General features: G+C 49.9%; 1 protein-coding gene across 8 annotated transcripts in view; it reads right to left on the reverse strand.

Moving 5' to 3' along the window:
- The window catches only part of Togaram2 (TOG array regulator of axonemal microtubules 2), a 51,366-nt gene that overhangs the window by 10,331 nt on the left and 27,052 nt on the right, over positions 1–13,983 (reverse strand). For 6 of the 8 annotated variants that reach the window (XM_052186326.1, XM_052186321.1, XM_052186320.1 and 3 more), the window contains 5 exons: positions 12,012–12,170; positions 6,790–6,907; positions 6,432–6,526; positions 4,687–4,903; positions 3,735–3,951 (listed from right to left, as the gene is read on the reverse strand). In XM_052186326.1, coding sequence (XP_052042286.1) covers positions 3,735–3,951; positions 4,687–4,903; positions 6,432–6,526; positions 6,790–6,907; positions 12,012–12,170 — 806 coding nt within the window. The remainder of the gene's footprint in view (positions 1–3,734; positions 3,952–4,686; positions 4,904–6,431; positions 6,527–6,789; positions 6,908–12,011; positions 12,171–13,983) is intronic. The other 2 variants (XM_052186325.1, XM_052186322.1) reach the window with 1 other exon arrangement.

Below are 13,983 nucleotides of genomic sequence, written 5' to 3' on the forward strand. Positions count from 1 at the left end.
GCGCTTGGCATTGCTCCTGACCCTCCTGCCCTGCAATTAGCAGGAAGCAGACTGCAGCATGCTGTGCTGACACTCTGGCCTTCCACATTTAAGCGCTGCCCAGCATTTGACAGAGCATCTCCAGCCTGGAGCCAGAATCCATGGGGACCATGAGGAAGCAGGTTGGCAAGAAAGCATCTCCACTGGAGGAGTCCAGTAGACTGGCATCACCAGGCTTAGCTGGGTCATTTTCTGTCCCTACTGCCCAAGGCTCTGAAGCTATCACCCATCTTCTGGGCAGTAGGACGTCTGGTTACGTGTCACCTGGGCTAAGCTCAGCTCATTCTAGACAGATGACAGCCTTTCCTAGGGCCAACATGACTCTATCCTTGTCATTCACTAGGGGAGAATTAAATTCTCCATGTCACTAACCTAAATCCTTAAGCTTGTCACTTTATGGTCAGGAATACCCTTCAGGATCAACATTGTTGGTGGGTCTGGGAAGGTGTGTTTCATAGTAAACACCTAGCCAACTCATTCCTACACCTGCTCGAACAGAACCATACTTGGAGTCAAGATAATACAGTGCATTGTGTAGGCTCCACAGAAACATTTGTGAAGGATTTATAGGCTCCCTTGGACCTCTGAGGCCAATGCCATTCCATACCAAACCTCAGCACTGACCAAAGCAGTACAGAAGACAGGCAGACAGACAGACAGACAGACCCAGACACACACACACACATACATCTGCATCATTTCCCCTGTACTAGAGCCTCTGGCTAGTGGACCAGAAGGGCTCTTTCCAACTGTATCCAAGAGGACTTTGTCTCAACGGGGAGAACTACATGGCTGAAACCCTGCTTGCAGTACGCTGATCTCTACAGGTCTCTGTGTTAGGAGCTTGGTCCTCAGTTTGGACATGTTGAAAGGTGGTGAGACTTTGATGAAGTAGAATTAGCATAAAGTAAGGCGATCATGAAGAACATTGCCCATGAAGAGTAATATAGGCCTTGAGAAGTGAATTAGTTCCCATGATGTCCTTTAAATAGATTAAAAAGTGTGTGTGAGTATGTGGGGTATGGGGTGTGTGTGTGTGTGTGTGTGTGTGTGTGTGAACTTTCAGGTGTCAGTCCGTACCATCTACCTAGTTTGAAACAGGGTCTCTTGTTTAATCACACCATTCACTAGGCTAACAGAGCTTCTCAGGACTCTCCCATCTCTGCCTCCCATTCCTCCACAGGAGCACTGGGATTTTAGATGCTTACACTGCCATGTCCCACGTGAAGTGGGTCCTGGGGTCTGAAATTGTGTACTCATACAGAAAACTATTTACTGAGCACAATTATCTTTCCTGGGGGAAAGGTGTAATCTCTTTCACAAGTGCTCCCACCATTGTGACACCATCTACCACTGTGACACCATCTACCACTGTGACATCATCTACCACTGTGACACCATCTGCCACTGTGACATCATCACCTCTGTGACATCATCACCTCTGTGACATCATCATCATCATCATTGTGACATCATCACCATTGTGTTGTCTTTTCACTATGAGGCCTCCATGAAAGCTGATCAGAAATTGGTGTCATACACTTGGACTTTGGGAACCATAAATTAAATTTCTTTTTTTTTTTTAACATAAACTTCCTTGGAGATTTTTGTTGTAGCAGCAGAAACAGACTAATACACAGGCTTCTCCCAAGCCTACCACTTCCCAAGTCCTCATCCTAGGTGGGTACAGCAACAGATCCTTCAGTAGAGGGCACCTGAGTCGTACAACTATGGGAGACAGTAAACTCTGTTGTCCAAAGCACCAGGCTTTTCCATGTTTAGGAAGGTTGGCCTGGCTCTGGTGGCACAGAGCAACCCAAAACCCTTGGCAGGCAGGGTTAAAAGAGCCCTCTCCCCTGACAGGAGTGCTCATCCTTCTCGAATACCTAAAGCCCCATTACTCTGCTCTGTGGAGGTTCACCCAATAAATCCAGGGCCTGGCGTGATTTACCAAGAGCCTTGATTATTGGCACCAGCAGCAGTCGCACTCACCCAGAGCAGCACATCGAGTAAGCTGTAATTTAGGGCTCGATTTGTATTGTTTGTTCCACGGCAACAAACTCAGCAAATCATAAATTTTCTCCGAGATAAAAATGTGGAAATTGACAATATTTATGAACTCAGGAGACAAAAAGGAACTTGACCAGGCCTTTGATTTGTAACTGAAACGTCTCCTGGTGGATCGAGCCAAGGACACAACTTGCTGTCCCAGACCCAGGAACTGGGTTCTGGCCAAGGCATGGGGAGGGAGGTGAGGTGGGTATCCGGGGGTGTCTTGCCAGGACGCTTTGTGAATGCCAGGGACCAGGTGCCACCTTGCACCACATACACAGCAAAGGCAGTCTTCAGATATGAGTTCCTTCACACTGGCCCACACAGAGCCCTACTCAGAGGCTACCTTCTCAGCAGACCTGAAGTTTGAAGCTTACCCTTCCCTCTAGGGATATACTAAATATCACCTAGCCAGGAAAGGAGCAGGAGATGCCCCAAAATGTCCCCCTGACATTGGGGAATTGAGCAGAGATGCTCTCGAGGACATTTGACTGGCATGCTCTTGCCTGGCGTGGTGACTGCCCCCTGCGCCTTCCTTCCTTTGTGTGTTCTTTGCTCCTCTGTTACAGTCCATCACCAACCCCTGGCACAGATGAGCCCTGCCAGGCACTCCTCACTCACCGCTGCGGTGCCCTGTGGCCCTGAGAAAGTAATTTTCCTCGTGTGTGACTGACCTTAGGGAAGCTAGGTCAGGCCCTGTCTCGCTGCCTCCATTCCTGACCATGCAGTACCTAGTAGACTGTGGCAGTCTGAACAAGAATGGCCCCATAGGCTCATAGATTTGAATACTTGGTCCATTAGGGAGTGGCACTACTTGAAGGGGATTACTAGCTGTGGCCCTGTTGGAGGAAGTGTGTCACTGGAGGTGGCCTTTGGGGTTTCAGAAGCTCCTGGTGTCTCTGTCCTCATGCTGCCCAAGGATCCAGATGTGAATTCTTGAGCTACTTCTCTAGCACCGCGTCTGCCTGTGTGCCGCCATGCTTCCCACCGAGGCATTATGGACGAACCCTCTGACACTGCGAGCTAGCCCCACTTACATGCTTTGTTGTATAAGGCCATGGTGTTTCTTCATAGCAATGGAACATTGACTAAGACATGGGAGTTTCCCAGAACATGGGAAAACTCCAACCAGAAACCTGGAGGAACTACAATGTCAAAACCCGCTCTATACAGCCTCTGACATACTAACTAGAGTTGTTTGCAACGCAGCTGACCCGCACACAAGAAAATGGGTGTGGTGGTTTGAATAAAATGGTCCCCATAGACTCACAGGAAGTGGCACTATTGAGAGGTGTGGCCTTGTTGGAGGAAGTGTGTCACTGGGAGACTGGCTTTGGGATTTCAGATGCTCAAACCAGCCCAGTGTCACTCCCTCTCCCTGCTGCCTGCTGATTCAGATGCAGAACTCTCAACTACCTCTCCAGTACCATGTCTGCCTGCATGCCAACATGCATTCTGTCTTAACAACAATGGACTGAACCTCTGAGACTGTAAGCCAGCCCAATTAGATGTTTTCCATTAAGAGTTTCAGTGGTCGTGGTGTCTCCTCACAGCAGTAGAGACCTTAACTAAGACACCGAGTGTGGTGACCTAGACTCAGGGACTTCCCACCGCCCCTTGGGGACCACAGCAGGGATGCTCACCCAGGCTGTCCATCATGGCATCCAGCACAGTAGCGGCAGCAGTGGAAATCCCAGAGTTCTTAGAGTTGAGGTTGTCTGCAGCTGCGATGATGAGGGACAGCAGCATGGGGTGGATGCTTTCTTTCAGGATGGGAAGCATCTGTGCAAGGGATTCCAGCGCCCACTGGTTCACTTTCTTGTTGGAATCGTGAAGCCTTGGGGTAAAGGCATCAAAGACCTATGGAGGGAACAAAAATCAAGAGTTTGTGGGCTTGGCAGCAGTCAGCGGGGACTCCTCTCACATCCCTGAAGTGGATCCCCCAGACCCATGCTAGCACATTCCCAATGATGAGGAGCTTGTCTCCTCAAAGGGGGAACAGGCCAAGAGAAGGGACAGACGTGCTGAGCATGTCTTCACATGTCAGTCCGCCAGAGCACTGAGGTAGGTCCTCTTCACTGTCGTCCACTGGCGACCTTAGCAACCCACGTCGCTGTTGCCGCTGTCACTGCAGTTTCCCACTGACAACAAAGGCTCATGGAGGAGAGTGAGTCTCCTCAGATCGCACAGCTAATGGGGAACTTGACTCAGCCTGGGCTGCCAGCTGCCTGTCAGCATCACTCCAGGGAGAAACAGACAACACTCCAGCTACCCAGACTGTCCACCATTTACAGCCCAGCCACTGTCCAACCACAGGCTCTGATATCAAATATTACACAAATAATGAACTGAATGTGGCCCAAGTCATTGATGACAGCACCCTCACTGGCAGAGGGACCGATGTCACCCAGGAAATGTCTGAGCATCCTAAAGATGTGCTCAAACCCTCAGTCACATCCGCCTATTCTTTTACAAAGACCATCTGAAAAGTGAGTGCTCAGGGGCTCCCTGTGTGTCCCTCCAAATCAGTTCGAAGCTCTCCAGACGGAGTTGTCACCAGCGGAGAGAAAGAAGGGGCCGTGTGTGGGCGCTCACCTGGACTAGGTTGGCAGCGACGAGCTCTGGCTTGGTCTTGCAGTATCCAAGGAGCTTCCCAACACCTTCCATCCGCGCCTGGAACTCCTTGGCCTCCAACAGCCTGACCAGCTCCCGCAGCTGCTCTGCCATCTCCACACCACCCCGCGCAGAGGAGCGTAGCCCCATCAGCCGCGGGCCATTGGAGTCCAGCCTAGGCGGAAGCAGGGGCTGACCCCTGGGGAAGAGCCCAGGAGATGAGCACATCTCTCATCCCAAGCTGCATCCCACTGCCAGGGCAGAAACAGTGTGTCTCCTACAACTTACTCTAACGCCCGCCTCTCTTCTAAATGCTGCTTGGGGACACTGCACTTGGGGACTCTGGGCATCTCTTTTCCCTCACAGGACGGTAAGCAAGGTTCTTTCTTCTTGGTTTTTACCTTTTCCTTTGCTGAGGTTGTTTAAAGGGTAGTTGAGGGTAGGGAGGTTAAGTGGGAGTGTACCACAGACAGATGACTCCTGCAAATGTTGAGGGAGAGGGGACCAACCCAGGGTCTCGTGCACACTAGACAAGTGTTGTGCCACAGAGAAGCCTGCCCACCACCAGCCCAACTAGAATATATTTAACCTATGGATAAAGGAAGATTCACGATTCTGGAGGCCATCACATCCCACCTGTTGGTTCCCATATCCTGTCCCTTGTTAACTTGGCTTTCACACGCCTCTAGGAATAGAGAGTGTACCTACTCATCACCCTGGGATCGCATGTCCATCAGAGCCCAGACTGTCTCAGCCAGCATGAGAAGCTCCACCCAGGATTCCCACCTCCCACGCTTAGTTCAAAGCCAGGGTCTCAGAGCGCCAGGCCCCACCCACAGGCTCCAGTATCACCCATCCTATCATTTGCTTGTACGGCTCACGTTCTCGCCTGCTGTATACCAACAACTGTGTTTGGGTCCTGAGAACAAAGGTGAGACACACAGTCTTTCCTTAAACATCTCACAAATAGATAGGAGACAAAAGAATGAAGAAGAGGGGCAGCTTGTCCACCCTGAGGATGTGGGGCCACCGTGTGTGCCAGAGGGGGTTTGGGAGAAGATGGCAGGCAAGCTGCATCCTGAAGAATCGATGCGCAAGTTCTAGGTACTCAGGATCAGCAAAGACAGAATGCAGCAAAGATAGAAAGCATGGAGATAGGAAAGCTGGGAGCTGATCTGGTTTGGGGGGGTTGAGCAGGAGACACAGGATGTCACTGGGGAGCTCAGCAGGACCCTCCCAGGCAGTTTGCTATAATCCTCACTGGACAGGGCAGAAAGGTTCACATTTCAAGCAGAGGAGTCCTGCTTGGTTCTTAACTGTTCCCAGGACACGCCCTCCAACCCTCAGGCCAGGTCTCCTTGACTGCTTATGTCCAGATCTGCCTCAGAACTAGCCCTAGGCCGACCAAGCTAGCAGCTAAGGAACGCACTAATTTAAGTGAACAAAGAGACGCTGAGCTTAAACAGAGAGCCTGACAGAGCAAAACCACATTCTCCAGGACTCAATGTCTCTGGCAGGAGTTGCCACACTAGAATTAGGTCTGCTTAAGATGTGGGGAGGAGACCATACCATACAAATCCATCCATTACAGATGCAATGGATGAAACCTAGCTGCAGAAATGCAGCTAAGTTTCTGACATGCCCCAGTCCACAATCCACCCCCATGGGCGTGTAAGACACCATTGGCAGCTTTGGTCATGGGGCCCCGAGACACAAAACAGCCATACCCCTCTTGACTAGGCAGCCCGTTCTCACACACCGCCAGACTCCTCGACACCTTCCGACCTTTGGCAGATGGGAGTTCATGATTGTCTTGTATTCCCTTGAAAAATAGACACAGAATGTAAGCCAGAAGGGGTGGCCTGAGGCTTACAGGTGGGTAGAGACTGCGATCTCCACTTAAGAAGGAATGGAGGTCCCAGAGTTTGAGACACATTGGGGAAGACCCCAGTATAAGCACTGGAGGCAGAAAGCACATTTAAGCCACCTGTCAATAGCCGTCATGAAATGGAAGCCTCTGGAACCCAGACTCATTCCCCCACCTGCAGGAGGGCCAAGCTGAGCACTCGCTTTCCACTAGCTCACCCGTTGTTTGATAGCTGCCATGACTTTCCGCAGGTCATGAGATGGGAGGGACTGCTTCAGGAATGCATCAAATTTTGCATTTGCCATCAAGATATTCACCATCTTCCGGCCATAAAACCTGCCACCGGGGAGAGAACAAATGAAGAAACAGCCACTGAGAGGCTAATAAATTCACTCTACAGCTTGATACAACTTTCCCAATTATAATTGGAGAGCTTTGCATACTTCTAATTAGGAAAGCAATCCCTACCCAGTTAAAAATTAGATTCATAAAAGAATAAACATCATCCATAATGCCATTACCAAGAGGAAATCACTATTAAATTTTTATATATTTTCTTAGGTTTTTTTCTCTGCATTTACATTTTAATAGATAGCAGAATTCATGGGCAACTTGTTTCCAGACTTTTCACTTTCTTATTAATCATCTTCCCAAACTATGCAATATTCTTCATATTTTTTTTGTTTTGTTTTTTCGAGACAGGGTTTCTCTGTGTAGCCCTGGAACTCACTTTGTAGACCAGGCTGGCCTCGAACTCAGAAATCTGCCTGCCTCTGCCTCCCAAGTGCTGAGATTAAAGGCGTATGCCACCACTGCCCGGCTTCTTCATATGTATCTTATTTTCAAATTTTTCTAAAATTTATGTGTGTATGTATGTTTATCTAGGTATATGTGTGTGTACAGATACTGCAGAGTCCAATACACAATGTCAGAACTCCTGGAGTTGTGGGTCCTTGTATGCTGTACACTGTAGGTACAAAGAATCAAATTGAGGTTCCCTGGAAGACTTCTCAGATGTACCCAAGCACAACCCACCTCCAAGACACTATTAGCAGCTTTAGCCATAAACGTAAGAGCAGCCATACATACATCTCCTCACTGGGAAAGTGGTCCTAACCACTAAGCCATATCTCCAGCCTCCATAAGTATCTCTTCAATAAATGCCTATTATAGCTATTATCTAATATATCCAATATTCATATAGCTATATATCTAATAGAAGAATATTTAATATTCTGCCGCACAGCTAGCATAAGTGTCCTTAACTCCCCCCCACCCCCCACATCCCCCACCCCCGGCCCCAGCCCAGGCCCAGGCCCAGTTTGGGATACTCAGAAGTCTGTGGAAAGGTATAGGAGGGAACAGTTTAACTCTACCTGGTAATTAGTGCTGGCTGGGTACAAGATTCAAGGAGAGCTCAGGTTTGGGACTGGAGAGAAGAGGAGGGAGGGGCATTCTAAAGTCTACAACATAATCTGACACAACAGCTAGACAGGGTTGGAGAATATGAGGCTGAAGGAAGCCGGAGGCAGGGTTAGTCCACACTTAGGACAAAGCGGTTGGGCTTTGGCCTACAGCAATGGGAAGCTGAGGAGTAGGCAAATATTCATGCTAGCTTCCAGGCAGCAAAGATGTCTCCATCGTTGCCTACAACTCCAGCCTCAGGGGACTCAACATTCTTTCTTGACCTCCATGATCATCCCAACACACACACACCAAGGGAAGCAAATGCTAGCCACTTCCCCTGTCTTGGGCACCACTGCCCCGTGTGTGGAGGCTTCCAGAGGAACAAAGGTCACGTGACTTCTAGCCCTTTCTTTCCTCCTATATGCACTCTTCCCTGCTTTGTAAGAAAATCTGGGGTTTGGGTCATCCCTCTAACACTAAGTTTTGCTCTACTGGTGCTGCTGTCCTGCTGCTCTCTGCCACTGCTGCAACCGTGGTCTCAATGCCAAGGGGCTGTACTGCACTTCTAAGGCATTTGAGACAGAAATTAGCTCAGCATTCTCTCAACAGCACCCAACAAGACTTCTGAAAACAAACCCCCAGCTAACAAGTGAGGAAACATTCCAAGCACCATTCCTGCAATACGAACTTTAATTCCAAAGTCCATGCAATGAGCAACAGCCACCACCAAGTTTGCAAATGCACAGATAGAAAACAAAACCCAGATCACAGTCACTGGCCGGCCAACAGCAAGTGGGCACGAGGCCTCAGACTAAAAGATGCATACATGCCAGTTTCAAAGATGCTATGACCTGGAGGACAATGTATCCGGGAGGATTCAGTAAAGTGAGGGGATCCTCATTTTGCATCTTGCATGACGTGGTGAGTATTGGTGACATTGAACAACATAGGGAAGCAGAATTGGGAAAAAGCAAAGAGTTCTCTTAAGGATACTTTATACTGAAGATGGGGGTGCAGCATGGGAATGGATGCCCTGGTGGTATTAGAGAGAAGAGACTGATGCTTGTGGTAGAAGAGCCAAAGAAAGAAGAGATGGTGGTTAGCTTTAATTGTCAACTTGACATAACTAGAGTCACCAGGAAAGGGAGTCTCAATAGATCTAGACTAGGCCGGCTTGTGCACAGACCTGTGAGGATATTCTTAGTTGAGTTCATTGAACCGTCAAGACGCATCTACATTGTGGCTCATCTCACAGGCCCTGGACTGAGTGGTGGGCGAGAGCTGACTGAGCGCATGCATGCATGCATGCACTAACTCCTTGCCTTGTGCTCTTGACTAGGCGTGAAACAGAACTGCTGCTTCAGATTCCTACTGCCTGACTGTCCCACAGGGATGGACTGAAACCTAGAATTTCTAGCAAAAACAAAAAAAGAAAGAAAACAAAACAAAACAAAAAACGCCTTTTCTCCTTTGAGCTGATGTGTCAGAGCATTTTATCACAGGAACAGTCAATGAATCTGAGGCAGAGGACTAAGGTCATCCTACAGCCACCTCCAGATGATAGGCAGAAGGGAGAAGTTGCCCTAAGAGGCGAGGAGAAGCAGGAAGTCCTGAGGCTCCAGAAACCAGAATGCCACAGAGGAAAATGAAACATGGTCAGCATCATTCAGCGAGTGATTAGATCTAGGGAGACTTAGGTCTTGATTTCCATCCTCCCACCCAACAGTTACCGACAACCCCAAGCCTGCCTCTGCAGGATTCCTCACTCCAGTGAATGGCACCTCCGTTGACCCAGCTATTCAGTTTAAAACCTACAAGCCATCTTTGGCTTTGATGTATCTTTGAAAGCCTCATAGCCCATATCCCTGATAGCTCTGCCTTCAAAGCAGACCTAATGCCCAACCCATGTCCTGGGCCCGGCCTCCAGGATCTCCCTCCAGGACTATGGAATCATCATCTGTCTGCCATTGTGTGAAAGGCAAACCCATCAGAGAAGCAACACTGAAGCACTGAGGGACATCGCGAAAAAGAAGGAAGAGGTAGGTATTGCCAGTCATTGGCCAGACCAAGGGGAGGTCGTGTAGAAACACAAGAAAGCTGCACATCAAATCCTACACTCTCCCGACCCTGCACGGAGCTAGAGCAGTTAGCACTTGACCCCTCCCCCCCCATGTCCCCCAGGGTCAGGGGGCAAATGCCAGCCTTGGGAACAGATAAAAAGCAGCACACCCTAGCCTCCACAGCACTGAAACTCGCACCCCATTTTGATTAACAACCAACAGTCTCCAGTGTGGATGGCTCCTGCCCTTGAAGGAGACAGAAGCCAATCCCCTTGAAATGATAACAGCCCACTCTTGGACTATGAAAAAAAGACAATTATGTGTTCCCGGACAGCTGTGGCCAGTTGTAAACCTAAACCAGCTTCTGATAGCACAAGTTTCTGTTCCCAGGTCAGAAAGGTCCCTTTCCAGCTGCGTGGCCCCGCCCCACTGTCTGAACAAACAGGTTTGAAGGACTGGCGACAGCATCCCTCTACACTCTCCTGTGACGCCAAGGCTTAAAAACACACTTGCGTTTTTTTCCTTTATAAACCCCTTCACTTAGACCTGGGAGTCACTGTCCTTCCTGTCCATCAGGAAGGTTGGTGGCCCCAGCTCAAGCTTGAATAAAGACCCTCGTGCGATGACAGCAGTTACAGCAGGCTGTGATTCCTGGTGGCCTCTCTGGGGTTTTTACAATCTGGGCACAACAGGAGAAGCTCAGGCATCAGGAGGTTCTCAGGGGAGGCACTCTGGGTCATCCAGCATGGCCACTGGAGAGTGGGTGCCCGTGTAGTTCTGGACTTATTCCAGAAAATTCCCACTCAGCAGGCAAAGAGCCCGTGTGCAACCCCCTGTGCAGTAGAGAAGACAGAAGGACAGACACTTCAGCCTTCCAGGGAACACTGGGGTGTGAGCAGCTCATGTGACCAACACCTCTGCCCCACTGACTGGGGAGGGGGAAGGGACCTCTACAGCAGACCCTGGTGGCCTTGATCCCCTGAACCACAGTCCCAGTTCTCTGAAATAACAGCATTAGACTGTCAGCCTCACATCCAAACATCCCAGAAAGTGAGAGGGCAGGCTCAACTGCTATCAACTGGGCCCCAACTCTGGTTTGGAGGACAATAAGCCCCTGTTGTGCTTTTGTTTCAAGCTCCACCCACTCATCCACACACAGACAGACAGACAGACAGACAGACAGACAGGGACACACACACACAGAGACACACACACACACACACTTTAAAATCCTCCGGAAGTCTCCCATCACACAGCCTAAAGTCCAATCCTTGCCCTCCAAGGTCCTTCATGACCTGTATCTGCCTACCATGAGCTAGTCTTTCTCCCAGCCTGCCCAGCCTTCTCCTTGTCCAATCTGTTTCCATCCCGGGGCCTTTATACTCTTTCCTTTGCCTGGATTACATGTTTACAGCTTCAGAGAACCAGCCCCATCAGCCTGTCCCTGCAGTTTATCCCTGGCCTCAGCCTCAAGTCGCATCCCTGCATCCCCCACTCCATTTTGTTGGTTGTTTTTTTTTTTTTTTTTTTTTTTTTTTTTTACTTTTGTGCCCTGTATCTATAATCTAAACTGGTCATTATAGTTATTGTCTGTTGTGTATCTTCCTCAAGTAGGAGGCAAGCTTCAACACAATTGGAGCTTAATTTTTCATTCTCATATGGTTACTTAGCTTAAAGAGTGAACACCCTTGCAAAACCAGCCAAACAGTCTGAAACTGGAGCTGGGGCAGACGGACAAGAGCCCTATTGCAAGGAGTGGTGGAACAGAAGATAAGGAGGCAGCGGTCACGGAACGCTGCCTGGACAGGCTGGCCGTGGTACTGGGGGAACGAGAACACAGCTGGAAGGAAAGCATCCACCTCCATCTATCTGACTGTCCATTTGCTGAACTCAGAGGACACTGAACTGTGAGGCCAGGACCTGACCCATGGGCTTGTCACCTTGACCACGCCCAGCCCCAAGTCCTGACCTACCTGGTGTCTTGGTTAGAGTCCTGGGCCAGCCTCACCAAGTTGTGCAACAGCATGTCTGTGTTATCTCTGGAGCCCGAGAGAAGCTTCTCTGCCCCGATCTGCTCCAGGACGGCCGAGAGATGTCTGGCAGTGCATTTCCGGACTAAGGGGTTCCGGTGGCTAAAAGGAAACAACCACGGCGGAGAGGTTGGTGACAGGGTGGGGATGTGAGGGGCCCCAGACTGTCACACATGCAGATCTGTAACCACTGACCGTAGACCCACGTTTACACCAGTCATGACTTCAAAGCCTCCCTCACATGACTGGGGCAGGGGGTTGGCCTTTGAGGTGTCATTCCCAGTGACAGGGCCAGAGTTGACCATAGCATCAATGGGAATGGGAAGGACAGCTGCATGAAGCCACATGATTGTCCCCAAAGAGGCCTGTACACATTTCCAGGGCATTTGTGAACCCAGGCACTCCTGTCTGTACATGAGGGTAGCCATCTTTCTTCCAACCAGGAAACCCCTTCGCAATCAGTGTCTGTTCTTCCTTCTCTACTCCCACAGGCAGAACTAGATGCTTACTCTGGGCTGGCACCTGCTCGGTCCCCTGGTAAGTAGAACTGTGTTGTTATATCCCTCCCCAGCTCCGTCAGGGTGTCAGGTCCTTGGAATTGGGAACCACACCACCCTCTGTTGCATCTCCCAGGTTCCTGCTGGAGCTAAGCATTTGAGTGATGCTTAGTGATAGTTGGGTACACTTTTGGCCACTTAATGGGCGGAACCTGACCTCTGGTGAGAAAACTCATCAAAGTGTTACCTCTCCCAAAACGAGGCTTCTGTGCCCACAGACTACCAAGCAGGAACATCCATGGTGCCCCGACTGTTGTGCACATAGTGGGGAACACCAGCGCTCTCCCTGCTCAGTGTGACCCACAAATCCCCACCTTGGATCTAAAGCAGAGTCTGCACATAAGCAAAGAGACTCGGAGACTCGAACCCAGGCATTTGAAGACAGTCTACCTGGTCCTTGTTGTCAGTGATCAACTGTCACACCCTCTATTAGGTGCCATGTCAGGGTCATCTTGCCCATCATCTCCTGCCAACCATGAGCTGCTGTTGCCATCACACTACAGGAGAGAAAACTGAGGCACAGAGAAAAACATCTAGCAAAGGCACCGGTTCTTCAGTAACGTTAGGGAAAGCAGGCACTCCTCTAGAGGCTGCCTCAGGAAGCTAGTCATTGGCACCTCAGAAGCACCTCAGGGAGAGACACCATTATTATCTCCATCAGCTGACAAAGCAAAGGCCTAGAGAATCCAGGTCATGGTGCCCAGGAGCAGCCAATACATTGCAACAGTTACTGCTACAATAGCCAGGGTCTGCTGGCAGGAGCAGTGGGCTCTAGGCAGGCTGAGAAGGCATGCCTTGGTGTGATGAGTGACATGCAGAGGTAGGGAGGCATTGTTGTTTTGTGGAGGGAAGGGCTTGGGAAATGTCTGGTTTTGCTACTGATTTGTTTTTGACTTGAGGGGGAGTAAATCTGGGTCTAACAGTGGCTCACCTCCTCCCCCTGAGAGGCCAGTTTTGTTCCTGGTCCACATTTCATCAGAAAGAAACATAGCTCCCCTGAGAGGGGCAAGAGTCCCCCAGGGCACAGCTGAGGCTGCTTCTACTGCCCTGTCGCCCAAGCGTTACCATGACCACCATGCACTTCCCAGCCTAAGTAGAACAACAGCATCCTCTACTTCCAGCCATGCTTGCCCTGTCCCTGAAGACTGCCTGGGAAGGGTAGCAGGAGCCCACAGGATACAGGGTTTTGCTCTCTCTACTAAATGTGTAAGGCACTTTCAGTAAAGCTTGTGGTGAATGCCTCAGCATGCTAACATACACACACAGACACAGACACACACACACACACCATCCCAAAAGACCCTCTAGAGCCACAGTTTCTGCTTCCTTCCTCCCTGTTCTTCTCTCCTATCCTTCTC

The sequence above is a fragment of the Apodemus sylvaticus genome, chromosome 6 (assembly GCF_947179515.1).
Source record: "Apodemus sylvaticus chromosome 6, mApoSyl1.1, whole genome shotgun sequence".
NCBI lineage: Eukaryota > Metazoa > Chordata > Mammalia > Rodentia > Muridae > Apodemus > Apodemus sylvaticus.